Source organism: Eptesicus fuscus, chromosome 14 (genome assembly GCF_027574615.1).
Source record: "Eptesicus fuscus isolate TK198812 chromosome 14, DD_ASM_mEF_20220401, whole genome shotgun sequence".
NCBI classification, from domain to species: Eukaryota; Metazoa; Chordata; class Mammalia; order Chiroptera; family Vespertilionidae; genus Eptesicus; species Eptesicus fuscus.
This window is the reverse complement of record NC_072486.1, coordinates 42,207,148-42,234,261: the sequence shown is the minus strand read 5'-3', so window position 1 is coordinate 42,234,261 and position 27,114 is coordinate 42,207,148. Positions and strand designations below refer to the sequence as shown.

Sequence of the window (27,114 nt, the reverse complement as noted above, 5' to 3'; positions counted from 1 at the left end):
CTTCTGTTTCTACTTTATTTGTTAAATTATTTTGTTCATTAATTCTACATATAAGTGAGATCATATGATAATTGTCTTTCTCTGATTGGCTTATTTCACTTACCATAATATTCTCCAAGTCCATCCATACTGTTGAAAAAGATAAGATTTCTTTATTTTTTATAGCAGAATAGTATTCTGTTGTGTAAATGTACCACAGCTTTTTAATACACTCATCTACTGATGGGTACTTAGGCTGTTTCCAAATATTGGCTGTTGTAAATAATGCTATAATGAACATAGGTATGCATATGTTCTTTCAAATTAGTGTTTTGGGCTTCTTCAGATATATTCCCAGAAGTGTAATAGCTGGGTCAAAAAGCAGTTACCTTTATACTCTTTTCTATGGTAGCTGCAACAATTTGCATTCCCACCAAGAGTGCACAAGGGTTCCATATCCTTAGTTCAGCAACCACCCATATCTCCCCTGTTTAAACATCTAAGAACTTCTTAAAATGAACTAACCAAAACTAACTATAATATGCTATATATTTTGGAAATTTAGAGGAAATAAAAGAATATGTGTGTGTTTGTGTATATAGGACATATTTTCTTGGATGTAGATTTATTGTTTTTACTTTTGTTAATTCATAACATATGTGAGCACTGTCTTTGCTGAGAACCCTATTTAGTTGGGAAATTTAATTTCTTTTTTTAATATATTTTAATCTATTGATTTTAGAGAGACAGGAAGGGAGAAAGAGAGAAACGTCCAGTTGTTCCACTTATTTATTTTTTATCCTCACCCGAGTCTATGTTCATTTATTTTAGAGAGGGAGAAAGAGAGAGACAGACAGACACAGAAACATTGAAAAGCTGCCTCTCATACATTCCCTGAGGGAGGGGGGGATTGAACCACCACCTAGGTATGTGCTCTGACCGGAAATCTAACCTGCAACCTTTTCGGTATATGGGACAATGCTCCAACCAGCTGGGGCTGTTCCACTTATTTATACATTCACTAGACGCCCGGTGCATGAAAATTCGTGCACTCGGGTGGGGGGGCAGTCCCTCAGCTCGGCCTGTGCCCTCTCGCAGTCCAGGAGCCCTCAGGGGATGTCTGACTGCTGTCCCTGTCCCTATTGCCCGCCACCGCCAGTTGCCGCCGGCTCCCGATTGCCATCTCCTCCCTCTGCCCGCTGGCACCCACCTTGGCTGGTCTGGCGCTGCCCACTCGCTGGCCCTGCCCCCCGCTGACCAGTCATTCCGCTGTTCAGTCGATTTGCATATTAGGCTTTTATTATATAGGATTGGTTGATTCTTGTATGTGCCCTCACCAGGGAATGAACCTGTACCTTGGCGTATTGGGATGGTGCTCTAACTAACTGAGCTACCCAGCCAGGGCAGGAAATTTAATTTGTAACTAATCATTCTAATTGCCTTCAAAGATTGACAGTAGTAGCAAGGAATATTGAGCCCTGACGAATTCAGATCCCCTTCTTTTCCTTCTCAAGCCTCCACAGAAAATGATTCAAGAAATAATGATAATTTGGAATCTTGGTTACAGATTAGTGCGCGAAATACTTTATAGTCTTGTAAACATTTCTATGTGCTCATTTGGAAAAGTCTCTAAGATATATTATTAGGTTAAAAAAAGAAGGTGAAAATAGTGCATGTCATTGTCCCACCTGTAAGTAAAAAATAGATATGTAAATAAAGGTTTCATGCTTTTTCTTTTTTTTTCTGGAATGTCACAAGACACCATTAGTGTATAAATGTGGAAGTTAGGTCTAAGGATGGGGAGAGAAAACTTTTGTTTTTCATTTATGCCTTGAATTCAGTTAGTTATATTTCAGTTTTTACCATATGCAAGTTTTTAACAGAATAAATAGCACTCAAAGAGACTGATCACACTGAATAGGGCTGAGTAGGCAGGTACCAAGTGGCTTTTAAGGAGGAGGCAGGTGCAAGTGGCTTTCAACAGAATTCTGGTAGCTGTTAAAGTAATCTGTGCTCTGGACTTTGATTTACACCATCATAAAGTAGTACCTTCAGCCCAAAGCCTCTCGTTCTCAGGACTGTTTCTGCAACTTTGCTTATACTAGTATGCCTAGATTCGTAAACTCATTGCTTTTTCTTTCCTAGAATTCCTGTGATCCAATCTAATATTCGTGAGCTTGTGACCATAACTCTACATCATTCCAGCCATTGCAAGATATAGAAAGGGCTTAGGCCTTCACTCTGGGTGAGAGGGAAGCCATTTATTGGTGGGTGTAACAAAGAAGGAGGAAATCTAACTTAAAAGGAAGGATTGAATAACAAGAAGTAGTAGTAAACACAAATAATTGGTAGACATAAATCTAAGCCTTAATTGCAAAACATAATAATAGTGACTGATTTGGGACATACAAACAAGATAGAACTAAAATACAAGTCCACATTAAAGTTTAGAGTGGAGAACAGATAATGAATTTTGAAGCATTCTAAAATGCTTGTATGTGAAGTGTTTTTCTTTGATTAATAAATTATAGCATTCATTATTGAAAAATGGAAAAGCTCATTTTACCTGACAGTGAATAATAGTTCTTCATCAACGAATTAAAAATATGCAGACTTGTGACTCTAAATTTAATTAACAGGTCAGTGTTTAGGAGCTGGTGATTGGTTGTGGGTAGGTGGAAATTCCATCTGTTCAAAAGCATAAGGCCCTTGAAGAAAAATAAAGTAAAAGCTCTGTGATTCTTTCTTGGCAAATTGTGTTTGCCTTCATCACCCCTTGTGGTTACCAAACCCCATGAGCCAGGTGGAGATTTTGACTTAAAGGACAGGAGCATAGAGATGTAAGGAGATTAATGAGGAAGGTAGGTTGATAAAAGGTCTTTGTAACAGAAATACAAGGTTCTGAGCAATACAGCGTTGAATTACAAAGCTATATTTTATTCCTGAGTGCTGGTCTTGCTCATCTCTCATGTATAAACAAGATTTGATTTTGTTTCCAGCTTTTTGGTAATATGTTAACTATTCAAAAGGGAACCCATCTCAAGTTGTCTTCTCTTTGATAACAGATTTTAAATTGTGAAGGTTTGGTCTGATATCAAGATGTAATATCACCACTGAATCTGCTTAGTGATTGAATGAACCTGTTCTTGTTTTTATATACATAAACTAGAGGCCCAGTGCATGAAATTCATGCACGGAGGGGGGTGGGGTGTCCCTCAGCCCAGCCTGCACCCTCTCCCCCTTGAGGGATGTCTGACCGCCTGTTTAGGCCTGATCCCACTGGAATCGGGCCTAAACGGATGATCGGACATCCTTCTCACAATCCAGGACTGCTGGCTCCCAACTGCCCTCCCCTGCTGGCCTGGTCCCCCGCAACTGCCCTCCCTGCAGGCCTGGTCCCCCCAACTGCCCTCCCCTGCAGGCCTGGTCCCCCCCCCCAACTTCTCTCCCCTGCAGGCCTGGTCCCCCCCAACTGCCCTCCCCTGCAGGCCCAGTCCCCCTCAACTGCCCTCCCCTGAAGGCCTGGTTGCCCCCAATTGCCCTCCTCTGCTGGCCCGATCACCCCTAACTGCCCTCCCTGATGGCCTGGTTGCCCCCAATTGCCCTCCTCTGCTGGCCCAATCACCCCTAACTGCCCTCCCTGATGGCCTGATCACCCACAACTGCCCTCCCTGCTGGCCTGGTCTCCCCCAACTGCCCTCCTCTGCTGGCCTGGTCACTCCTAACTGCCCTCCCTGCTGGCCTGATCGCCCCCATCTGCCCTACCCTGCATGCCTGGTACCCCCAACTGCCCTCTCCTGCAGGCCTGGTCCCCTCTACTGTCCTCCCCTGCTGGCCTGGTTCCCCCCAACTGCCCTCCCCTGCAGGCCTGGTTCCCCCCAACTGCCCTCCCCTGCAGGCCTGGGTCCCCCCCAACTGTCCTCCACTGCAGGCCTAGTCCCCCACAACTGCTCTCCACTGCAGGCCTGGTGTCTCCCCCCCCCTAACTGCCCTCCACTGCAGACCTGGTCCCCCCCCCCAACTGCTCTCCCCTGCAGGCCTGGCACCCCCCCAACTGACCTCCCCTGCAGTCCTGATCCCCTTCAACTGCCCTCCTGGCTTGCCTGATCACCCACAACTACCCTCCCCTGCAGGCCTGGTCCCCCCCCCCCCATGCCCTCCTCTTCTGGCCTGGTCTCCCCTAACTTCCCACCACTGCCCTCCCCTGCAGGCTATCTTGTGGCGGCCATCTTTTGGTGGCCATATTGTGTCCACATGGATGCAGCCATCTTTGACCACATGGGGGCAGCTATCTTGCGTCTTGGTGTGATGGTCAATTTGCATTTTACTCTTTTATTAGATAGGATATGTAGTGAAACCTTTCCTTTTTTTTTTTTTTAATCAGTAGTCAAATATTTGACAAATTCAACAGTCTGAAGTATAAATAAGAACCAAGAAGGAAATAAAAGCATCCTCGGGGCCCTAGATGGTTTGACTCAGTGGATAGAGCAGCAGCCTGCGGACTAAAGGGTCCCGGGTTCGATTCTGGTCAAGGGCACATGCCAGGGTTGTGGGCTCGATCCCCAGTAGGGGGGGCGTGCAGGAGGCAGCCAATCAATGATTCTCAGCATTGATGTTGCCATCTCTTTCTCCCTCTCTCTTCCTCTCTGAAATCAATAAAAATATAATAAAATAAAAAAAAGCATCCTCGGAACTGCCAGAATTGATGTCACAATGTCCATGCACTAAAGTATACCCTTATTTCATAGGAAAGTCTCCCAGCATTTGTGTGATTAGTTCTCTAGTTCTTACTTTAAAGCACATTAGACCAAGATAAGGGGAGATGAGAAGATCAAAAAGAGAAAACTGATACCTTAGCAATGTACGAAGGCTCGTAGCATCACCAAAATTTAAAGAAAAAGGAAACTCAGGGTTTCCAAAGAGATGAGGGCAGGGGCAGGCAGCCATATATACCCTACTGGGTTCTGATAAAGTCACTTTTTTGTTATTAAGAGAAAGTTTATTTAGAAAGTCACAGAGATGAAAGAAGTGAGTGGCAGAAGAAATGGGCTCAGGAAACAAGTTACAGAGGCAAAAGAAGGGGCCCTTGGAGCTTAGGAGAGAGAAGGGGAAAGGAGAGGGACTAGAAAGGTGTGGGAAGAGCTGCTGGCTCCTCAGTCCTAAGGGCTTTTAAGGGGGTGGATTTTAGGGGAAGTCCCAAGGGAGGATCTCAATAGAATATTCAGCAGCTTTCCAGGTGGGTCCTTTCAGGGTCGTGGTCTCCACTGATAGGTTGGCACCAGAGCAGGGCGTCACTGGCCCTGAGGTCAGCCATGGCATCGCTCCTCTGGTTTTGCTGCTTTTCTAAGCCTGGAGCTGAAACACAACTGAGGCCTAGATGTTATCCCTGGGATTAATGCTTAAGGAAGTGGTCCTGCCAGGGGTTTGTATGGGGGTCTTATGAGGCTATTCTGCCCCTTGTTCCTCCTCTAAAGGTATCTACCACATGACTAGCAACAGGCCAGGCGAGGAAAGGTCAGGGGAGGGTCAGAACCACATGACCAGCGACATGGAAAGTGAAGTGGGGGGGTGGGGGGAACAAATCACATGACCAACATATGCTAGAGAAGGAAAGGTTACCTGGGGGTGAGGTCCTTGTTATCTGTTTTACCCTTTGCTAAGCACCTGGGGCTTTCTTCCCTGGTGGCCTTCTGTACCTGGCCCATGGTCCTTGCTCTGTCCATGTCTGTCTAACTGCCTACCACATTCCCCCATCAAGGATCTTAGCTCTGAGTCGCTTTTAAAACAAAGTAGGTAATAGCACCAAAAGCACTGGTCATTGTAACACTAGTGAACATACGTCGTAACCACTGATACCACTAGCCATTGCCGCTTTAATTTCTCAAGTGGCTTATTCGGGAGCCTTTCCCCACCTTCATCGTAGCACAGAGCCCACATCACCTGCTGTTTCATGGGAGGTCAGAGCTTTTATTAGTAATAGTTTACCATTTATGGATTAAACTGGATTTTGTAGGCTCTTCTGAGATTCTAACCATTAATTTTTCACATAATTAATGTAAGAAAACTATGGCTTTTTTTGGCCCATCTACTCCAAATGGTTGTTTTAGAACACAACCTGATTGCAAGTTGGTGATTGTCCATAAGATAAGGCAAAATAAATTAAGAGTTATTTAACCTGATGTCAAAAAACCTTATGTTGACTTAATAGCCATTATCATGGGTGGTAACTTCAACAAAGGATTATTCCCTTTATTTTAATTGTCATTTTTTAATGTTTTTTAAAATTGTATTTTATTACCACAAGTAGAAATTTATCAAGTGAGAATTGAGTTTCATTTTGGAAATATATGTGTATATAAAAGGAAAGACAAAAGGAAAAAAAAGGTATTTCTCTCACATTTTATTTGGCTCACTATTAGGAACTCTCCTAAAAGGCCAATTTTTCATATGTTTGAGTTCTGCATCCACATTCATAGAGCTACTTGCACCATATTTTATTTGTCCTGATCAGGTTTAATTTACCTTTAAATAATAATTGTTATAGAGGAATGGATTAAAATATCAATATGAGAATGATTTATATGTGGATTTTTTTCTTAACTTGAATTATAATAGTTTTAGATTGATCCATAAAGCATTCCATGTCCTGTTCCCTAAAACTCATTCATTTAGAAGTTAAAGGTCAGAAGGAGAAAGTTCTAATACCAATTCTACTGATCTTTCATACCATTATAATCTTAGGCAGCTTCCTTTAAAATTATTTTTTAATCTATAAAAAATAAGAGTAAGACCTCTTTTCACCACTCATTTCATTGGAATATTATGATGACTGTCAAATGTACATAGTATATAAGTTTATTTTTTATTCCTCCCTCTCTTCCTTTATTTCTTCCTCCCTTCTTTCCTTGATAGTCACCAGAAAGTATTCCCCAGGAGTATATGCTGATGTATCAAAATAACAGCACATACTAGACTTTTGGGTCACACCCCCTCAGGAGTCCCATCAGCTGTGATGTATTGATGTAGGCTGTTTCTCTTGTGCAAGGTTACCTCCATATCCATGGTGTTATCTATACAAAGGTTCCTGCTGTGCTGAAAGTCCAAAGCTTGACCTGAATATTTCCAGTTACCATTCTGTCAGAGGGGCATTAATCCCACCCCCCATCCTCACCTCCACCATTATGGTAACTTCTTTTTGTGTTGAATTCTTACAGCTTTCCACACAAGGAGATGCAAGTCAGGTGATTGGGCCTCTTACTGAAGGGCAGAGGAGAAATGTGGCAGTAGTGAATTCACTGTTCAAATTGCACCAATCAGTAACAAAGGTAACCTTTATCTCTATGCTTTTGACTTAATTTCAAGTTTTTCTTTCTTCCTGCCTCAAAGTTAGACAGTTTATGAATTATTTAATTTTTTTTTTTGCAAAAGAATACAATGAAAACATGATGATTGTAAAGTAAACTGAGGAATTAACTCTTTTTATACAGTCTTTTACCTTTGCCTTTATTTGTGTGATTTTTATCTATACATTTAATTTAAAACACATGAACTGTAGATTCTCAAGTTTGGTTGTTATAATCCAGTTTATTGCACAAATAATTTAAGGATAAATTATCCGTTCCATACCTATTAAGAAGCATAAGATGATATCCTGTGGGTGGTAGTAACTTACAGCAAAGCTAATGACAGAGTAAGAACTCTCATCCCTCCTTGTCAAAAGGTTCTAATTTTTCACAAAAAGGGAGAAGGAGCTGCATGGAAACTGAATTTTTATGATATAATCACTGATGACTATATATATTCTTTTTGCCATTTTTTAAAAAATGACTGAACTTTAACTTTTGTGCCTTCATAGATATTCTGAACTATATTTATAATTACTTAGGAAAGCACTTTTCATCCCATCTTTGACTTTGAGTCACTTGTGTTTGCTCTATATAAATCATCTTCAAAGTGTTCAGTAGGTAGGGAGATAAGTGTTTAGAAGCCTGAAGGATGCTAAAGATTAGGTGATGTTCTTTAAAACTTGACCTTTCATATACTAGGTTGTATTTTAGAATAATTGTGTAACTATTATTCACTTACTAAACTTTTTAACAAGTCCTTTTATCAAGTAGGGGTTTCTAAAAATGTATATTTCACACATTAAGCAAAATATTTTTTAAAGGGTTATCAGGTGAATCTCAGAAAAGTAAATAATAAAACTAAATAAAAAGAATAGCCCCAGCTTGTTTGGCTCAGTGGACTGAAAGGTCCCGGGTTCGATTCTGGTCAAGGGCACATGCCCAGGTTGCAGGCTCGATCCTCAGTAGGGGGCGTGCAAGAGGCAGCTGATCAGTGATCCTCTCTCATCATAGATGTTTCTCTCTCTCTCTCTCCCTCTCCCTTCCTCTCTGAAATCAATTAAAAAATATTTAAAAAATAAATAAAAAGAATACATGGCAAGACATATGTAAAACTTTAGACAAAATAATAATAATAATAATAAAAGAATCCATGGCAAGGGTGGGCTGGAAGAGATTAACCAAAGGACTTGTATGCATGTATGCATAACCCATGGACACAGACAACAGTATGGTAAAGGCCTGGGCAGAGGGAGGATGTGGGCTATGAGGGGTCGATGGGGAAAAAAGGGGGACATCTGTAATATTTTCAACAATAAAGAATAAAAAAAAGAATAAATGATGTATTTTCCATTTTCTGTAATTATTACTCTAAAGCTCTACAAGCAATGAAGTGTTGTGTATTTATTTAGCCTGATTTAAATGCTTTTATTGAGACTTTTAGAATTTTTATGTTTGCATTGATTTGTAAAAAGAAAAATGTGTGACGTTTGTATTTTATTTTCATTATTCTTTTTAAAAAATTTTACAAGAGTTTATATGAGCCAAACTGACAGCATTGATAGGAAGCAAAATCTCAATTGCTCTGACATTTGTATTTTATTTTATTTTATTTTATTTTTTTTTTTATAAATATATTTTATTGATTTTTTACAGAGAGGAAGGGAGAGGGATAGAGAGCTAGAAACATCAATGAGAGAGAAACATCGACCAGCTGCCTCCTGCACAACCCCCACCGGGGATGTGCCCGCAACCAAGGTACATGCCCTTGACCGGAATCGAACCTGGGACCTTTCAGTCCGCAGACCGACGCTCTATCCACTGAGCCAAACCGGTTTCGGCCTGACATTTGTATTTTAAAGACTGTTTAAAGTTACAGTCAACCTAGAAAAGTGAAAATTTTTAAAGAAATACATAAATATGGCTTTAGTAGACTGGCCTTTTCAAGTTATAACTTTATCATTAAAATCTATGTAGAGTGAGTAATAGAAAGCTAGCTCCTTTTAAGGTTTGATTATTTGAAGTATATATTTGCTTTATACAGGAAAGTTTTTTCATCCTAGTTTGAGCTCCAACCAACTGAACCGCCCGGCCAGAACAATGCTAATCCATTTTTAAAACATTTGTGAGACATTACTCTAAAGTAATGATCCTGTTTTGCCCTGGTTGGTGTGTGGCTCTGTTGGGCATTATCCCAACAGGTTGCTGGTTCAATTTCCAAGTCAGGGCACATGCCCATGTTGTGGACTGGATCCCTGGTCGGGGGGCATGAAGGAAGCAGCCAATTGATGTTTCTCTCTCATTGATGATTCTCTCTCTCTCTCCCTCTCCCTTTCCTCTCTCTGAAATCAATAAAAACATATCTTTTTAAAATGGCTTAAACAAAAGTTTAACTGGATCAAAACTTTGTTTTAGGTGGTTTCCAGTCAGAGCTCATTTCCACCAGCAGCTGAGCAAACTATAATTTCAGCCCTAAAGGTAAAATAATTTAATGGAATCTTTGACTCTGTAGATCAAAGTGGGTTTTAGAATTATTTGTTTGAATGAGTGGGAGATGTCACATTTTAAAACTAATTCTGAATTCTCTACATATACCAAAAGTAGCATGTTTATAGTTATCCTAAAGAGAGAGGATACATGTGTGTTTATATTTTCTAGAATTTAAAAATATGTATACTCTATTGGTATCTACAGATTTTGTTCTCCTTAAGATAATTGTATCACAAGCAAGAGAAGCAAGAGTCTTACAAGTATTCACTGTGTCTTAAGGTAATACAGGCAAGCATTGCCCTGTTAAAGTAGTGGTTCTTCACCAGGTTGATTTTGTCCCCTACAGACATTTAACAATATCTGAAGACATTTTGATTGTCACAGCTGGGAAAGGGGTTCATCTAGTACCAGCGATGGTGTTAAACCTGCAATACATAGGACAGCTCTCCACAAAAAGAATTATAGAGCCCAGCTGGTTTGGCTCAGTGAGCATCGGCCTGGGGATCAAAGGGTCCCGGGTTTGATTCCAGTCAAGGGCACGTACCTTGGTTGTAGGCTTTCTCCCCTGCCCGGGCCCTGGTCGGGGAGTGCGCAGGAGGCAACCAATCGATGTGTCTCTCTCACATTGATGTTTCTCTCTGTCTTTCCCTCTCTCTTCCACTCTCTCTAAAAATCAATGGAAAAATATCCTCAGGTGAGGATTAAAAAAAAAAATTATAGAGCTCAAAATGTCAATAATGCCAAGGTTAAGAAACTGTAAAGTGTGTCTCTAAGGTTTGAAACTAGAGTAAATTACCTTTTAAAATATACTCAAAACATACTAGTAAATATACCCCCTTTCTAGCTACTAAGGAAGTTAAGTGGAAAATAATGTTGATGTGAGATTCAGAGTGCTCATCTCATTATCATGAAATATTATTAAAGCTGCCATAATAAAATAATTGTTTTTAGTAAGAGTTGACCAGTTTATTACTGATCATAAAATCAGTATAAAATCAGGTCAGTATGACAAATCAAACGGTCTTAATTTTCTTGCTCCTAAGCAGGAAATACATGTAGTTTTCTTTTCTGTAGTTCCACATCTTTTCCTTATATTCTAGCAGTACTGTCAAACATTTTTTGATCACTACCCAAGATAAGAAATACATTTTACTTTGGCACCCCATACATAATACATAAGCACTTACAAATATATACGCATATACAATTGCATGCATGTGTGTGTGTGTGTGTGTGTGTGTGTAATCTAATCTAATAATAGACAAATATGCAAATTGACCATACCTCCGACACACCCACAAGCCACGCCCACCACCCAATCAGAGCGAGTATGCAAATTAACCCAAACCAAGATGGCTACAGCCACAGAGAGCAAGGTTTCCTAGGTAACAGAGGAAGCCAAGCTTTCTGCCAGCCGTTGCAGGCCTAAGCCTCCACTCAAGCTACAAAGTTTCAATTATAGAAGGTAAACAAATTCAAACAAATGGCGGCAGAATGGAGCTTGAGAGAGCAGGCCAGGGTTGCCGCCGGCAACAGGGGAAGCAAAACTTTCTGCACACCCTGGCCAGGCCCACCCGCTTAAGGCAACAAAGTTTCAATTATAACCCCAACACAAATGGCTTCGGGCCTCGGAGGGAGCCCCAGGCTTGGCTCTGCTCAAGGCTACAAAGTTTCAATTGTAGAAGGAAAATAAATTCCAGATACCAAGGCCTCTGCTTGCATTGCCAGGGGGCATGGCCTGCCTGCAAACCACCATAGGCCCCTCGCTCAGGCCGCCCCATGCCCCAAGGGAACCCCACCCTGATCAGGGACACCCTTCTGGGCAAACCAGCTGGCCCCCACCCCTGTACCAGGCCTCTATCCTATCTAATAAAAGAGTACTATGCAGATTGATCATCACTGCAACACACAATATAGCTGCCCCCATGTGGTCAAAGATCCTGCCCCCATGTGGACACAAGATGGCCAGCAGGAGAGGGCAGTTGGGAGGCACCCGGCCTGCAAGGGAGGGCAGTTGGAGGTGATCAACCCTGCAGGAGAGGGCAGTTAGGGGTAACCAGGCCGGCAGAGGAGGGAAGTTGGGGGCAAACAGGCTGGCAGCAGAGTGGTTAGGGGGTGATCAGGCTGGCAGGGAGAAGCGGTTAGGGGCAATCAGGAAGGCAGGCAGGCAAGCAGTTGGGAGCCAGCAGTCCTGGATTGTGAGAGGGATGTCCGACTGCCCGTTTAGGCCCGATCCCAGGGATCGGGCCTAAACGGGCAGTCGGACATCCCTTGAGGGGTCCCAGATTGGAGAGGGTACAGGCTGGGCTGAGGGACAACCCCCCTCCGTGCACGAATTTCGTGCACCGGGCCTCTAGTATATATATATATATATATATATATATATATATATATATATATATATATATATTACACACACATATATATATATGTGTGTATATATATATGTATGTATATATATATGATATGTCTATATACATTTCCATACTTAAAACAGAGGTTTCACAAAACAATACTTTTCCTTATTTTTGTGATGCACTCTGTTTTCTATACTCATATATTATTTTTTAAAACATCCTGATAATGATCCACTAAATTGATGTTTGAGAAAGTTCATTCTATAAGATAGAGTGCCTACACTTTTCCTGATAATAAAAACTTTCTGGATAAGTTAAAAACATAAATCTTTGGAGACTATAATTCATATAGGGTGGATTCTCTGAATCTGTATTTTAACATACAACAAAGGTTATTCCTATCAGTCACTTTGGGCTGGGAGTTGAGGTCGGTGCAGGGAAAGTTGCCTTCATCTTGGGCTATAGCCCTCACTCTGAGGTTTGCCCACCAGAACCAGTATCTCACGTAGCTGGGCATTGCACTTTACTGAAACATTGCCAACTTCGCCCTTGAGAAATTAGCAATCAGTTCAAGGGCATCTTGCAGTGGCCATGCCAATTAGAGACTTAATTGCGTATGTTAACAGAACTCAGTGTAACAGTTTGACCTTGCTTTTTAGTTCATTCTTCTCAAAATCATTATGACACATTAAGGAAAACACTAATAAAACCCTCTGACTTGAAGAAAAGACTCATAAAATTCTGTTTCATAACATTATATGAAACTTAACACCTCACTTTGAATTAGGGATAGAATGTTAATTATACATACATGTCTGCAGCCCAAGGACCAAAAATCTATGTTTTTAATAGTTGATAGAGAAGATATTAAACATACTTTTTTTATCTACTGAAAATATAGGTAAAGACACATAATAGCCTTTTATTTAAAATTTTATCTAAAATGTTATTTATTTAGGCTTGAAGTTCAAAATCTCTTGTTACAAACATTATCTAGTTTGTCATGAATGGCATAATTACTCTTAATTTCAAGTCATTTCATTGTAACCACCTCAGCTCTAAATACCATTTAAACATCTTGGCCCAGTAATTCTGTTTCATTTATTACTGTGATTGAATGGTACAGATAGTGATTGTATTGCTAAGTTTATATATGACAATTTTTCATTTCCCCCTTATTGTGAAGTTTTGATGTTCTGTATGAATGAATATTCCCGATTGCTAATGCTTCAATATTTTTGTAATCTTAGTTATTTTAAGTAAATCTTTTTAAAATGTATGACAGAATTCCTTGCTTTTTGTTTTTTTGCAAAGAGCTTATGAAATATAATTTAATATCCTTTCTCCGTTTCCTCTGATAGTTGTTAATACTCTACCCATCCTTGAAGGCATTCCCCAAGATGCTCTCTTCTCTTCCTGTTTTATATTGTCCCTAAGTGGGAAACTTCATCAGCTATTAAGTTTTCTGTGTACACCATCATCTCATATGCAAATAGAGACAGTTTTATTTCTTGCTTTCTGACCTTTATGCCTGCCTGTTCATGCTTTTTGTGTGTGTTTTTTTTAAGATGGCCTTTATGAGCTTAAGAAAGTTCCCTTCTAATTTTAGTTTATGGAAACTTTTTATTATAATAAATGGTATTGTTTCATCAAATGGCTTTTTCTGAATCTATTGATATGATCATAGTTTTACTCCTTTGTTCTGTTAATAAAATACTTTATAGGAATTTATTTTCAAATATCAGACTGACTTTGGTTATGATTTATTACCCTTTTTATGTATTCCTGGATTTGATTCACCTAATGTTTGTTAAAAATGTTTGTATCTGTAATCATCAGGGATATTGGTATATAGTTTCTTGTATTCTTTGCTTGGTTTTTATATAAAGTTCATACTTACCTCACCAATTAGGTTTGGAAATGTTTCATCCTCTTCTATTTTCTGGCAGAATTTGTATAGAATTTGTACTGTTTTCTTCTTTAAATGCTTAGTAGAATTCACCAATTAGGCCATCCAGGCCTGTAGTTTTCTTTGTAGAAAGTTTACTAGTATAACTGCATAGGGTTGGTTTCCTACTCTGATATAAAAGGATGAGTGTCTAACTACACATCCTGCTACAAATAATTATGGGAAAATACCAAAAACAAATGAAACAAAAAACCTACTGGAGGGTTTTGGAGATGGGAAAAAAGCAGGATGTGGAAATCTAGAGCAAACAACAGGAAGAGAGTTTTTCATTTTGTGTGACTTTGCTCTAAAAGTGGTGACTACAGTCATGCCTCAGGCGAGTCTGGGTGGCTAAAAATCAGAGAAAAATAAAACAAAACGAAACCTGCAGGCCTTCAGGCCAAAGGAACCAGGGGAAGAGCCCGGTTCAACCAGGGCTGCTGGAAAGTGAGAGGCAACCTCAGAACGGAGAGAGGCGGGGAAGAAGGATGCCCAATTCTCTGTTCCAACTCTGCACTAGTCTTTGTTTGACTTACCAACCATGCAGGTACAGAGCAAACTAAAAGTGGTTTTTGCAAGTAAGGCTTACGGAACTGAACTGAGATCTGTATGGCCAACTGTAGGAATGCCAGTGTACAGATTGAGTCTAACCAAGCTAATTAATTGCTAAAAAGAAACACAACACTCTTAGGAGCAATATTTAAAAATACGAAGTCTACACAATATAATGCAATATAACATTCACAGTATCCAGGGTATATTAAAAATTACTACATATACAAAAAGCTAGAAAATGTTGTTATTCTCAAGGGAAAGGTCAGCATCTGCCAACCTTGAGATGACCCAGAGTCTACAATTATCAGGCAAGAACTTTAGTGAGGTAAAGAAAAAAATGCTAAAATAAATAAAATAATAGGAAATCTTATTGTAATAATTTAAAATGTGAAAAAAGCACACAAATGAGCACTGGCCAGTATGGCTCAGTTGAGTGTTTGTCCCATGCACTGAGAGGTCCCTGGTTCAATTTCCTGTCATTTCCTGCTTGCAGGCTCCATCCCTAGTAAAGGGTGTACAGGAGGCAGCTGATTGATGTTTCTCTCCCTCGCTCTTCCTCTCTATAAATTCAATAAAAACCTTTTTGAAATGAAAATTTGGTTCTCTTTTTAAAGTATCTTCATCTTATCTCCTCATATCTATTTGTGCTGCCTGAATTGGTTCAGGTGCTCACCATTTTCACCATCTAGTGTGTCCTCCTGCCGTTAGTCTGATTTATGCAGTCTGTTATCCAACATGATTTTTCCCAAATTCAAACTTTTAACCACATTTTTGCATGGCTTAAAACCCATCATTGATTTCCCAGTCCCTTCGGGATAAACTCCCAACTCCTTAGCCCCCTACGCAGAGTACACCTGCTGCCTGGCTCTCCTACTTAGGCAGGCACCTCACACCATCTGTATTGAATGCTTGCAGTTCCCCCAATGCATCAGCTTTCCCAGGCTCTTCTGCCTTTAATATAAGCCCCCTAGCCCTATCCTGTGTCAAGTGGTTCTTACCTATTTGTTCTTTGAAATGCAGTTCCAGCAATGCTTTTTGGATTTCAGACCCTCTCAGTATGAGTTGGTCTCTCTCGTGATCCCCTAGCACTCCGAGAGCACTGATATCACTATAACTTACCTGTTGTCACTAGATGGCAAGCTCCTTGAGGGCTGGACCTGACATTTAGGCATTTATTGAATAAGGGTCCTATTTACACTTTTCTCATTGGTTGAAATCATTTGTCTGAGCCAAAGCCATCCATCTTTATTCTGTGTATAATCATCACATATATAATGTTCTTAAATTTTTTATTTTGAGTGTTCAGATTTTAGTGTAAAAGTATTGAAGTCCAGTCAATATTTTTACACTAAAAGCCTGTAACTAAGGTCTACCATCTTGCACAACCTAATCAATGGTTATATCTCAGTATAGAACAATTCCTTAGTCTTAGCACTATTGACATATTAGTTCCTTGTTGTTGGAGACTGTCCTTTAGGATGTTTAGCAACATCTCCATCTTCTGCCCACTAGATGCCAGCAGCAAAACCTTGGCTCACCCAGTTGTAACAATGAAACAATGTCTCCAAACATTTTCAGATGAGGGAGCAAAATTGCCCCAGTTGAGAATCACTATTATAAAATTCTAAATAGAAACCTAACTCATGAAATACCTAACAATTATGCCCTATAAGAGTCACCAGTATATTTATTACATTCACTCTGGTTACAAGCATATGATGTCATTCCAGTTTTGAAGAATCAGTTTTGGTCTTGCCTCACTCTTTTCAGAAATTTGAAAAGGTGTGTTCAGTTCATCATTTTCATAGTTGCACTACTCCTCTCTTTTTCTAAAATGAGCGGTGTGGAGGAGTTGAGATTTTTCAGTGCCATGTTCTACAACTATTAAGCTTTAAAAATCATTTCTGACGGCAGTTAGGGAGAGGAGCAGACTTCTGTTGAGTTACTATAACTAATTTGATAAAATAGGAAAACTTTTAGTCAGAATGCTTCTCATGTCAGATTTCTTTGTGTTAGTCTTTAATTTTGTGTTTCCTCCCTTTTTTCTTCTTTTCAGACAATCCATGTTCTTATGGGAAATGCTGTGCAACCCTTACTGACTTCAGTGGGAGATGCGATAGAGGCCATAATCATCACTATGCACCAAGAAGATTTTTCTGGGTAATAACTTTAAACCAAAGTTTTCACTAGCCTTTGTATTTGTTTTTCATTCCCCCCTCCACCCTGATCCCCTAAAAATCTCCTCATATCTAGGGTTAGTTCTTCTTGTGACAGACAGGGTTGGTCTCCAACATTATCCTACTTTATTCATTACTAGAGGCCCAGGGCACGAATTCGTGCAACAGTGGGGTCCCTCGGCCTGGCCTGTGGGATCGGGCCAAAACTGGCTCTCCGACATCCCCCGAGGGGGGTCCCAGATTGCAAGAGGGCGCAGGCCAGGCCGAGGGACCCCACCAGTGCATGATTGGGGCCAGGGAGGGATGCTGGAGGTTGGCCAGCTGGGGAGGGACCACGGGAGGACTCCAGGGCATGTCTGGCCCATCTCAGTCCCAATCGGCCGGACCCCAGCAGCAAGCTAACCTACCAGTCGGAGCGTCTACCCCCTGGTGGTCAGTGCAGGTCATAGCAACTGGCTGACTGGTCGATTGTCTGCCCCCTGGTGGTCAGTGCATGTCATAGCGAGTGGTTGAGCAGCCTTAGCATATCATTAGCATATTACGTTTTGATTGGTTGAACAGATGACCAGTCACCATATTAGGCTTTTATTAGATAAGATGAGCACCTTTAGCAGAAGAAGTTTTTTCAGTTCTTGTTTTCATCATTTCTCTCCTGTCATTGAAGCATAGAATCATTAACATCTACAGGACTCAGCTTGGCAATTCAGGACTTTTGGTAGTCTGTACCATCTTCCCTTTCCAATTTTATCTTTTTCTTTACTTTTCACAAATACCATGTACTTGAGTTCTTGTATAGGCATGGTATTCCTCGTGTCAAATCCAAATCCTGCTCCAGCTTTGAGGGCAGGCTCCGCCAACCCGTCCCAGAAGGATTTTTCTCTTTCAGAGTTTTGTGGCAATCTAATCTAGTCATATCACACTAAACATTTGGGAAACCAACTTTTAATGTCTAATGTGTTACCTGTAATCTAGTCATATCACCACAAACATTTTGATATCCTCTCTAATAAAATGGTAATATGCAAATTAACCATCACTCCACTACATAAGCCACACCCACCAGCCAATCAGGGCAAGTATGCAAATTAACCCTAGCCAAGATGGCTACAGCCACAGAGAGCAAGGTTTCCCAGGTAACAGAGCAAGCCAAGCTTTCTGATAGCTGTTGCAGGCCTAAGCTCCACTCAAGCTACAAAGTTTCAATTATAGAAGCTAAACAAATTCAAACAGAAATGGCGGCAGAACGGAGCTTGAGAGACTAGGCCAGGGTTGCCGGCGGCAACAGAGGAAGCAAAGCTTTCCGCACACCCTGGCAGGGCTCACCCACTTAAGGCTACAAAGTTTCAATTGTAGAAAGTGAATTAACTGCCACAGAAATGGCTGCCGCCCTGAAGGGAGCAGCAGGCTTGGCTCCGCTCCAGGCTACAAAGTTTCAATTGTAGAAGGAAAATAAATTCCAGATACCAGGGCCTCCGCTTGGGTTGCCAGGGGGTGTGGCCGGCCTGCAAACCACCACAGGCCCCTCGCTCAGGCCGCCCCATGCCCCAAGGGAACCCCACCCTGATCCAGGACACCCTTCAGGGCAAACCAGCTTGACCCCACCCCTGTACCAGGCCTCTATTCTATCTAATAAAAGAGTAATATGCAGATTGACCATCACTCCAACACACAATATGTCTGCCCCCATGTGGTCAAAGATCCTGCCCCCATGTGGACACAAGATGGCCACTACAAGATGGCCAGCAGGGGAGGGCAGTTGGGAGGCACCAGGCCTGCAAGGGAGGACAGTTGTGAGGGACCAGGCCTCAAGGGAGGGCAGTTGGAGGGGATCAACCCTGCAGGAGAGGGCAGTTAGGGGTGACCAGGCCAGCAGAGGAGGGAAGTTGGGGGCAAACAGGCTGGCAGCGGAGTGGTTAGGGGGTGATCAGGCTGGCAGGCAGAAGCGGTTAGGGACAATCAGGAAGGCAGGCAGGCAAGCAGTTGGGAGCCAGCAGTCCTGGATTGTGAGAGGGATGTCCGACTGCCTGTTTAGGCCCGATCCCACTGGGATCGGGCCTAAACGGGCAGTCGGACATCCCTCAAGGAGTCCCAAATTGGAGAGGGTACAGGCTGGGCTGAGGGACAACCCCCCTCCGTGCACGAATTCCGTGCACCGGGCTTCTAGTTGTTTCATAGTTGTTTCATATGCATATCCATATCATATTATCCTGAGAATAAGAATCATAGTTCCTAAACCAGTGTTTACTGCAGTCTTTTTAAGTAGAGTAAAATGGTTTTGCCTCAATATTTAGAAAACCTTTTATGGAGAATTTGGAATAGTTATTGTCAATGTAAGAAATGTCCAAACCTGTAGAGAACTTTTATAAAAATTGATTTGTGCCAAACAGATGATATACCTAGAAGCAAGATCTCAACAAACTGAAAAAAAATGTTCCCAAGAATAACATTTCATGTTTAGTTACTATTTTGAACTGTCCTGTTTTCTTTATGTTCATGTTGTTTAAAAGAATATCTACTTTATTAAATTTCCAGCCACTAGTCTGTTTGTGGAAAAATTGTGTGGTTATTACACTGTCCTTTAATTTTTAAAATCATTTATCATTTCATTTATAAAATATTTTTTGGAGGGTAAAAGGTCAGTCTCTATTTTTAATAATGGTAAGGAAGCACCAAAGGGTAAAGTGATTATACACAAAAATGCTATAATATTTGCATATAAGAATATAATAAAAGTGTAATATGCTAAGTGTCCGCTCGACCAATTGCTATGATGTGCACTGACTACCAGAGGGCAGACACTCTGACCTGTAGGTTAGCTTGCTTCCGGCCAATTGGGACTGGGCGAGAGGGCTGTACACGCCCTGGAGCCCTCCTGCAGTCCCTCCCCAGCCAGCTGGCCAACCTCCGGCAGTTCCTTCCTGGCTGGCCGGCGGACCCCATCAGCCCCAATTGGCCCCAATTGCCAGCCAGGCCGAGGGACCCCACCTGTGCACGAATTCATTCACCGGGCCTCTAGTAAAGAATATAAAATTGCTGATACCACTGTTTGGGAAGAAATGAACTTTGTTCAAATGTGAACTGAAAGGTTCCAGTTAGGCAAATCATCTGTGCCTCTGAAAAGTAAGCAAAAATGAAGAGATTTTTAAAGGCTTATTTTATGAGTGGTGAGATACTTCAATAATTATATTGATGAGCCAAACTAGTGCCTACGGGTAACACATTAGACATTAAAATACGGTTTCCCAAATAGGTATGCTCTTACTAGTTTGCCTAAATACTAATGATCCAGATTGTTTCTTTAACTGTAGGGTTATTATGAATTTGAAGTATTATTTTAAGGTGTATAACATCCATATTTTTCCCCCAAATGGCCTTTGATGGTTCCATTTCAGCTTATTCATGTGCAGCAGATACTTGAGATTCTACTGATAGTCATTTTCCGTACATGGAAGTATAGAACTGTGGATCACTGTTGCTTTATAGTGTATTTAAAGTATTGTTCCTATAGCAAAGCAATAATTTCCCCCCTTTCTAGAATATTGTTATTAGTAATTCTGATATGTCATGTCTTATGTATGGCTTACATGAAACATAAGGTAAAGTTGGCTTAAACTATTCAAGAAGTGGGCACCACTTTTACAGTAGGGATAGCCTCCAAGGAACACACTTGGAAAAACAAAAGTGAACACCTGCCCTCCCCAGTCCTCTGCACTTCTGGGTAAAAGGAATAAATCAGGTTTATCTTCTAGGCCAGTGGTCAGCAAACTCATTAGTCAACAGAGCCAAATATCAACAGTACAACGATTGAAATTTCTTTTGAGAGCCAAATTTTTTAAACTTAAACTTCTTCTAACGCCACTTCTTCAAAATAGACTTGCCCAGGCCGTGGTATTTTCTGGAAGAGCCATACTCAAGGGGCCAAAGAGCTGCATGTGGCTCGCGAGCTGCAATTTGCCGAACATGGTACTAGGCCAACCCCAACCTCATCTATAATGTGGTTACAGAATTCCTTGCTGTTGAACAAGTAATTCTCAACATGGTTTCCTGGTATTTGAAATCTATTTAATAGGACCAGTGTGTTTTTTTGTTTTTGTGTATGTGTTTTTTCAAAATTAGATAGAGATTAAAATGTAAATGTCTGATTGACATAGCACATTCATTGAAATTCTTTTATTTAATATAAAATGACTCAAGTTTAATAACTTGAGTGGGGGAGGGAGACAGTAAAAGTAGGAGGACCCTAGATCCTTGAAGTGATAGATGAGCACCTATGAGGAAGGGAGAGTCACACACACCCACTAAAAAAATTGGTGATGGGAAGATGGTCATCTAGCATTTCTCAGGTGTGCATTTGTAGTCTGTCTTCAACTTCTTTATTTCTAAAATTGATTTTAGAAAGAGAGAAAGATCAGTTTGTTGTTCCACTTATTTATGCATTAATTGGTTGATTGTTGTATGTGCCCTGAATGGGGATTGAACCCACAACCTTGGTGCATCAGGATGATGCTCTAACCAACTGAGCTACCTGGCCAGGGCTATCTTCAACTCCTGTATGTAGGTTCTCATTGTGAAGACCCTTAAATTTCTGCACAACTTACTGCTAATCCTGGGGATTAAATCCGCAACCCAGGCATGTTCCCTGACCGGGAATCAAACTCACAACCTTTAGGTGTACAGGATGACGATCCAACCAACTGAGCCACCTAGTTAGGGCCTTTTAATGTTCCTGTAATACTGTGTTGGTGATGAAGAACTACTTTATTATCCTCTTGTCTGAAAGCTCTTTATTTCTCTTTCAATTTAAATGATAGTCTTGCTGGGTAGAGTAGTCTTGGTTGTAGGTCTTTGCTTTTCATCACTAAATATTTCATGCCAGTCCCTTCTGGCCTGAAAAGTTTCTGTTGAGAAATCAGCTGACAGTGTTATGGGAACTCCCTTATAGAGAACTGTCTTTTCTTGCTGCTTTTAAGATTCTCTCTTTGTCTTTAACCTTTGCCATTGTAATTATATTGTGTCCTGATGTGGGCCTCTTTGAGTTCATCTTGTTTAGGACTTTGTGCTTCCTGGACTTGTGTGTCTTTTTTCTTCATCAGTAGGGAAGTTTTCAGTCATTATCTTCAAATAGGTTCTTAAATTTCTTGCTCTCTCGTTTCTCCTTCTGGTACCCCCTATGATGCAGGTGTTGTTATGTTTGATATTGTACCATAGGTTCCTTAAACTATTCTTGTGTTAAAAATTATTATTATTATTTTTGCTGCTCTGATTGGGTATTTTCTACTACCTTGTCTTCCAAATCGCTGATTGGATCATCTGCTTCATCTAATCTGATTTTGATTCCTTCTAGTGTATTCTTCATTTGTGTTATTTTATTCTTTTTTTGTAACTGGTCCTGTTTTATGATTTCTAGTCCTTTTTATGTTGTTGAAGTTCTCACTAAGTTTCTTGAGCATCTTTATAACTATTTTTTTGAACTTTATGTTTGGTAAATTGCTTGCCTCTATTTCATATGGTTATTTTTCTGGAAATTTCTTCTGTTCTTTTATTTGGGCATGTTTCTGTATCTCTCCATCTTGGCTGCCTCTCTGTGTTTGTTTCTATGTGTTAGGTAGATCTGCTATGTCTCCCAGTCTTGGTCGGGTGGCTTTATGTAGTAGGTGACCTATAGGGCCCAGTGGCACAGTCTCCCTGACCACCTGAGCTGGGTGCTCCAGGAATGTCTCTTGTGTGCGTTAAGTGAGTCCTCGTATTGTAGTTGAGCCTCAATTGCTATTGGCATGTCCATGGGTGTGGTTGACACTCAGATTGTCTGTCTGTGATGATTGGCCATGACCACAGTTTATGAGCTGCTGTGTAGGGGCTGACCCCAGGAACAGAATTCATCCCAGCAAGGTCGAGAATTCCCTTTGGGTGTGCCTCTTGTGGAGCTAATGAGGTCATGCTCTGTTTGGTCTGAAGGGAGCCACTGGTATGCTGGTTCCTATGTAGGTCAATGTCAGAAGCTGCCTGTGACCTGCCCTTGGCTACCTGTTAGGAGTTACAAAGTGATCCACAGTTAGTAGTTGCCTGTGCTTTGCCCGAATGCACATGGAATGGGCCAAACTATGTACCAGTGCCTGCTGCTACCAGTCCCAGTCCTGGGGCACGTCAGCAAAAGGCCCAGTGCACTTGGCGACCTGCTGCTGCTTGATAGGCTCAGCCACTGAAAGAGCCATAGGTAATCTATGATTGTGTGAGTTAGGTTCTCAGGGAGGTACCAGAGGGCTACCAGGTTAATGCAGATTGAAACTCAGCACCAGTGCCAGGTCTGAGGCCACTCAGCAGAAGTCCCTGGGTATACCGAGGCTGGCCGCCATCTGCCTGGGGATTGTTGGTGGTGGTGGCATGGAGTTTCAAGAGCCATCAGGGTTGAGCCAGTAGAGTTCATCAGGCAAAATAGAGTTCATCAGGCAAAAGCAGATTAAGATTGGACCAGGTGGAGGAAAGGTGATAGCCATCAGGCATGCAGGAAGAAGGCCTTCACCGTAAAGCCTGTACAGCACTAAGCCTCTCCCTTGTCTCTGTCACCCCCATAGCCCACCCAGAACTCCCCAAGAGTTTTTCAAGAAATACTGCAGCACAGGCTCAGCTGGTCACCACCAGCAGAGCCCACAGCCATGTGCCAGCTGGGCAGGGAGAGGCCTCGGAGTCAGTAGGGCAGCTAGTGCAGTACTTCAGACTAATGCCGTGTGTTAGGGCATGGGGACCAACACAGGCATGGTGGCACAGGTCGGGCGCAGGAGGAAAAAGCCCTCTCCCTAAATCCACACAACTCACTCTTTCCCTGTGGGTCTCTGGCAGTCCCTGAACTTGAATGGAATTTCTAACTACTTACTCTATTCCTATCTGTTTCTGGAAGCATCCTACTCGTAATAACGATTGCTGTATTTGAAAACAAGCTCACCTCATTCTTTTGCATTTGAGTCCGTTTTTCTCTAGACCATTGCCAGTTTCTTTACGTCACTCTCAGAATGTGGAAACACTTAACTTATTTTTTTAAAACGATTCAGTATCATGTAGCCAGTGATCTCACTGGCTAGTTAATTAATATCAGGTGAATTCTAATTTTGATTTAACTCTTCTTTCCTATAAATATTTCACATTCTTTTAATATATTCTTCAAAGAGCAATTATAAACACTTATAAATAGTATTTCATGGAGCATCAGCTGGCATCATCTATTGACCCAATTAAAGCCTTTTCAAACCTCATCAACTGGGAGGAGAAATTGCATATGATATGTATTGTGACATAACCAGTTCCACAGTCAGAATTCTACTGTTGGACAGATCAGATTAAATAGGACCATAGCAGAATCATCTTTGCCAAGAATTTGTTTGGGAAAGGCAGCATTTATAAAGTGTAAAATGCTATTTCAGGATCCACTATTCATTTATTCACTAACCAGGTAAAATATACGAGTAAATGAAGAGTTATAAATCTGGAAGAGTCATTAGAGGTCAGAGTACGTAAGGCACTCACATGCATTATCTAAGATAGGTGGTTGTCCATTTCATTTTTAATATTCTTTAGCTGCCCTCGCCAGGTAGTTCAGTTGGTTAGATCATCGTCCCAATACACCAAGGCTTTGAGTTTGATCGCCAGTCAAGGCACATACATGGAAGAACAATGCATTTATTAATAAGTGGAACAACAAATTGATGTTTTTCTCTTGCTCTCAAATCAGTCAATAAATAAAATCTCCCCCCCCAAAAAAAAAAATCTTTAGGTAAATGGTTTCTATGATTCTTTCAGTAATATTCCTAACATCTTAAAACAACCTTTAGGATATAATTTAAGCATTGTTATATGCCCTTTAACTCTTAGCAAAAATAAAAATAAGCACCATAAGGGGAAAAATGCTTAGGATTGATGGGCAGAGGGGAGAACAAAAGTCAGATAGTCCCTTTAGTGCATTGGCTGTCTTTTTCTTTTGCAGGTCATTACCCAGCTCGGGGAGGCCTGATGTCCCTTGTTCTCTGTACATGAAGGAGCTCCAAGGTTTCATTGCCAGGGTTATGAGTGACTACTTCAAACACTTCGAGTGCTTGGATTTTGTCTTTGACAACACTGAAGCTATTGCCCAAAGAGCAATTGAACTTTTTATCCGCAATGCCAGTCTCATAAGACCTCTCGGTGAAGGCGGGAAAATGCGACTTGCTGCTGATTTTGCACAGGTAAATTGATGCACAACTGATACAAAGGGGAAAACATTTCAGCCTCAATATTGTCTGTTAAGTAAAAGACTAAATATGTCTTCTTCAGTAGTTTAAAGAGTTGAAAAAAATAATTAAACCTAATTGGTAATAATAATTTTAAAAGTTTAATGGTACTTTCATAGCGGATATTTTTTTCTTTAACAAAAGTCATCACTCACCTTTGATTCTTCATGGTTAAGGTGAAGTCACTCATTCCACAGTAAGGCAACATTTCCTACCTTTATATAATGTGGAGCTTTCTCACTGTTTCACTGTCCTACCAGGGCAGGGCAGTATTGATAAGAGGAATTGCTAGGAAATAATGCAGACAATGAAAGTTATCTTTAAAACACTTTAAAAAGGCCGTCTGTTGTCCTGTAAAGAGAAGGAGCTCCAGCACACCTCTAACCCTCTGGTGCCAGCTCACCACCGAGACAGTGTTTTAATGCCTGTAGATGCACAGTGGGTGGGGAGACAGCGTCTGAGTATTTGGGCCCCTGTATTAATTAGAGTACCCTTTTTGTATATGACCAGCTTGAAATTCCAAGCTATGTCATGTGGATGAGGTAAAATGCCATTAAAATAACAGAACCATAATCAGCTTTTATAAAAAGGGCTTTTTTCTTTGTCCTTTAAGACATATTTTTAAGCCTTTTAATAGTATCAGAGGCAAAGAGAAACATCTGAAACGTACACTTTTATTAAAAGATTTAGAAACAGATAATTTGCATACATGTAGCATGTCAAAGGTGAAATCATTTTTAATCCTTTCAAAGCTGTTAGCTTTACTAGTCTAAATAGTTATTCAAATGGATTATTCATAGTGGTTTCCCAGACCTCCCCCCCTCCCCTTGCTTATAAAGACAGACAAAATTTAATGTCCCTAAGTATTCCTGTGTGTATCTATGGGCAAGTCTTGGTTTATTCTTCCTGCACGGAGGAAAGGATGTGGCAGGCTGCTTATATGAGGGTGGTGGTTGGCCGGTGCTCCCTCCTACCTGAGAAGGCCACCAAAAGGAACCAAGTACATAATAGAATGCTCATTGCATATCAGTTCCTCTAGAAATAAGTCATTATCATCCCCAGTGATGCGCCTGAGACCAGTAGACCACGGCAAAGAGCCGTCCTGTGGGAAATGTGCCTTTGGTAGCCTTAGCATGAAAATAGAAATTAATGTTACCATTAACGTGGCTCCTTTAACCTTTCCCATTTTTATAAGCTTCATTCTCAGACACCTGCACATTTTGCTTTGTTATTACAGGCAAACTTCAGGTTAAAGAGAATTATATATAATAGTGTCTTACTTGTCCCTTACTGGGCTTACAGTCTGTTATTGAACTGAAGACACAGTGACGTACCAAGACCTGCTCTTATCTTACTTTATAATAGAGAAACATGCAAATTGACCGCACCTCCGCTATGCCCATGATTGGACCTGCGAGAGGCAGGGGGCGGGACTCCGGGTGCCTATATGGCCGTTGAGAAAACCAAGATGGCGGCCGCCAAATCCTCTTAGTTCCCCGGGTCCTGGGAGCGATGGCAACCCTAGAGGGGTGTGGTAGGGAAAAGCCAGAAGCCTCCCTGGGTCCCCGGCTGGATTGAGATGGGGGGGGCGTGGCCGGGCACGGCCAGCAGCCTCCCCGGGGTCCAGGGCTGCATCGCGACCCGGGGGGGCGTGGCCGGGCAAGGCCAGCAGCCTCCCCGGGGTCCAGGGCTGCATCGCGACCCGGGGGGGCGTGGCCGGGCAAGGCCAGCAGCCTCCCGTGGGTCGCGGGACCCATCGCGACCCGGGGGGGCGTGGCCGGGCACGGCCAGCAGCCTCCCTGGGGTCCCGGGACCCATCGCGACCCGGGGGGGGCGTGGCCGGGCACGGCCAGCAGCCTCCCGGGGGTCCCGGGACCCATCGCGACCGGGGGGGCGTGGTCGGGCACGGCCAGCAGCCTCCCCGGGGTCCAGGGCTGCATCGCGACCGGGGGGGCGTGGCCGGGCACGGCCAGCAGCCTCCCGCGGGTCCCGGGACCCATCGCGACC

At 41.8% G+C, this 27,114-nt stretch overlaps 1 protein-coding gene across 2 annotated transcripts in view; it reads left to right on the top strand.

Moving 5' to 3' along the window:
* The window catches only part of COG5 (component of oligomeric golgi complex 5), a 215,715-nt gene that overhangs the window by 156,329 nt on the left and 32,272 nt on the right, over positions 1-27,114 (top strand). The window contains exons 15-18 of one of the 2 annotated variants that reach the window (XM_054726638.1): positions 7,194-7,304; positions 9,738-9,800; positions 16,729-16,832; positions 24,825-25,062. In XM_054726638.1, the coding sequence (XP_054582613.1) occupies positions 7,194-7,304; positions 9,738-9,800; positions 16,729-16,832; positions 24,825-25,062 (516 nt within the window). The remainder of the gene's footprint in view (positions 1-7,193; positions 7,305-9,737; positions 9,801-16,728; positions 16,833-24,824; positions 25,063-27,114) is intronic. The other variant, XM_054726639.1, reaches the window with a different exon arrangement.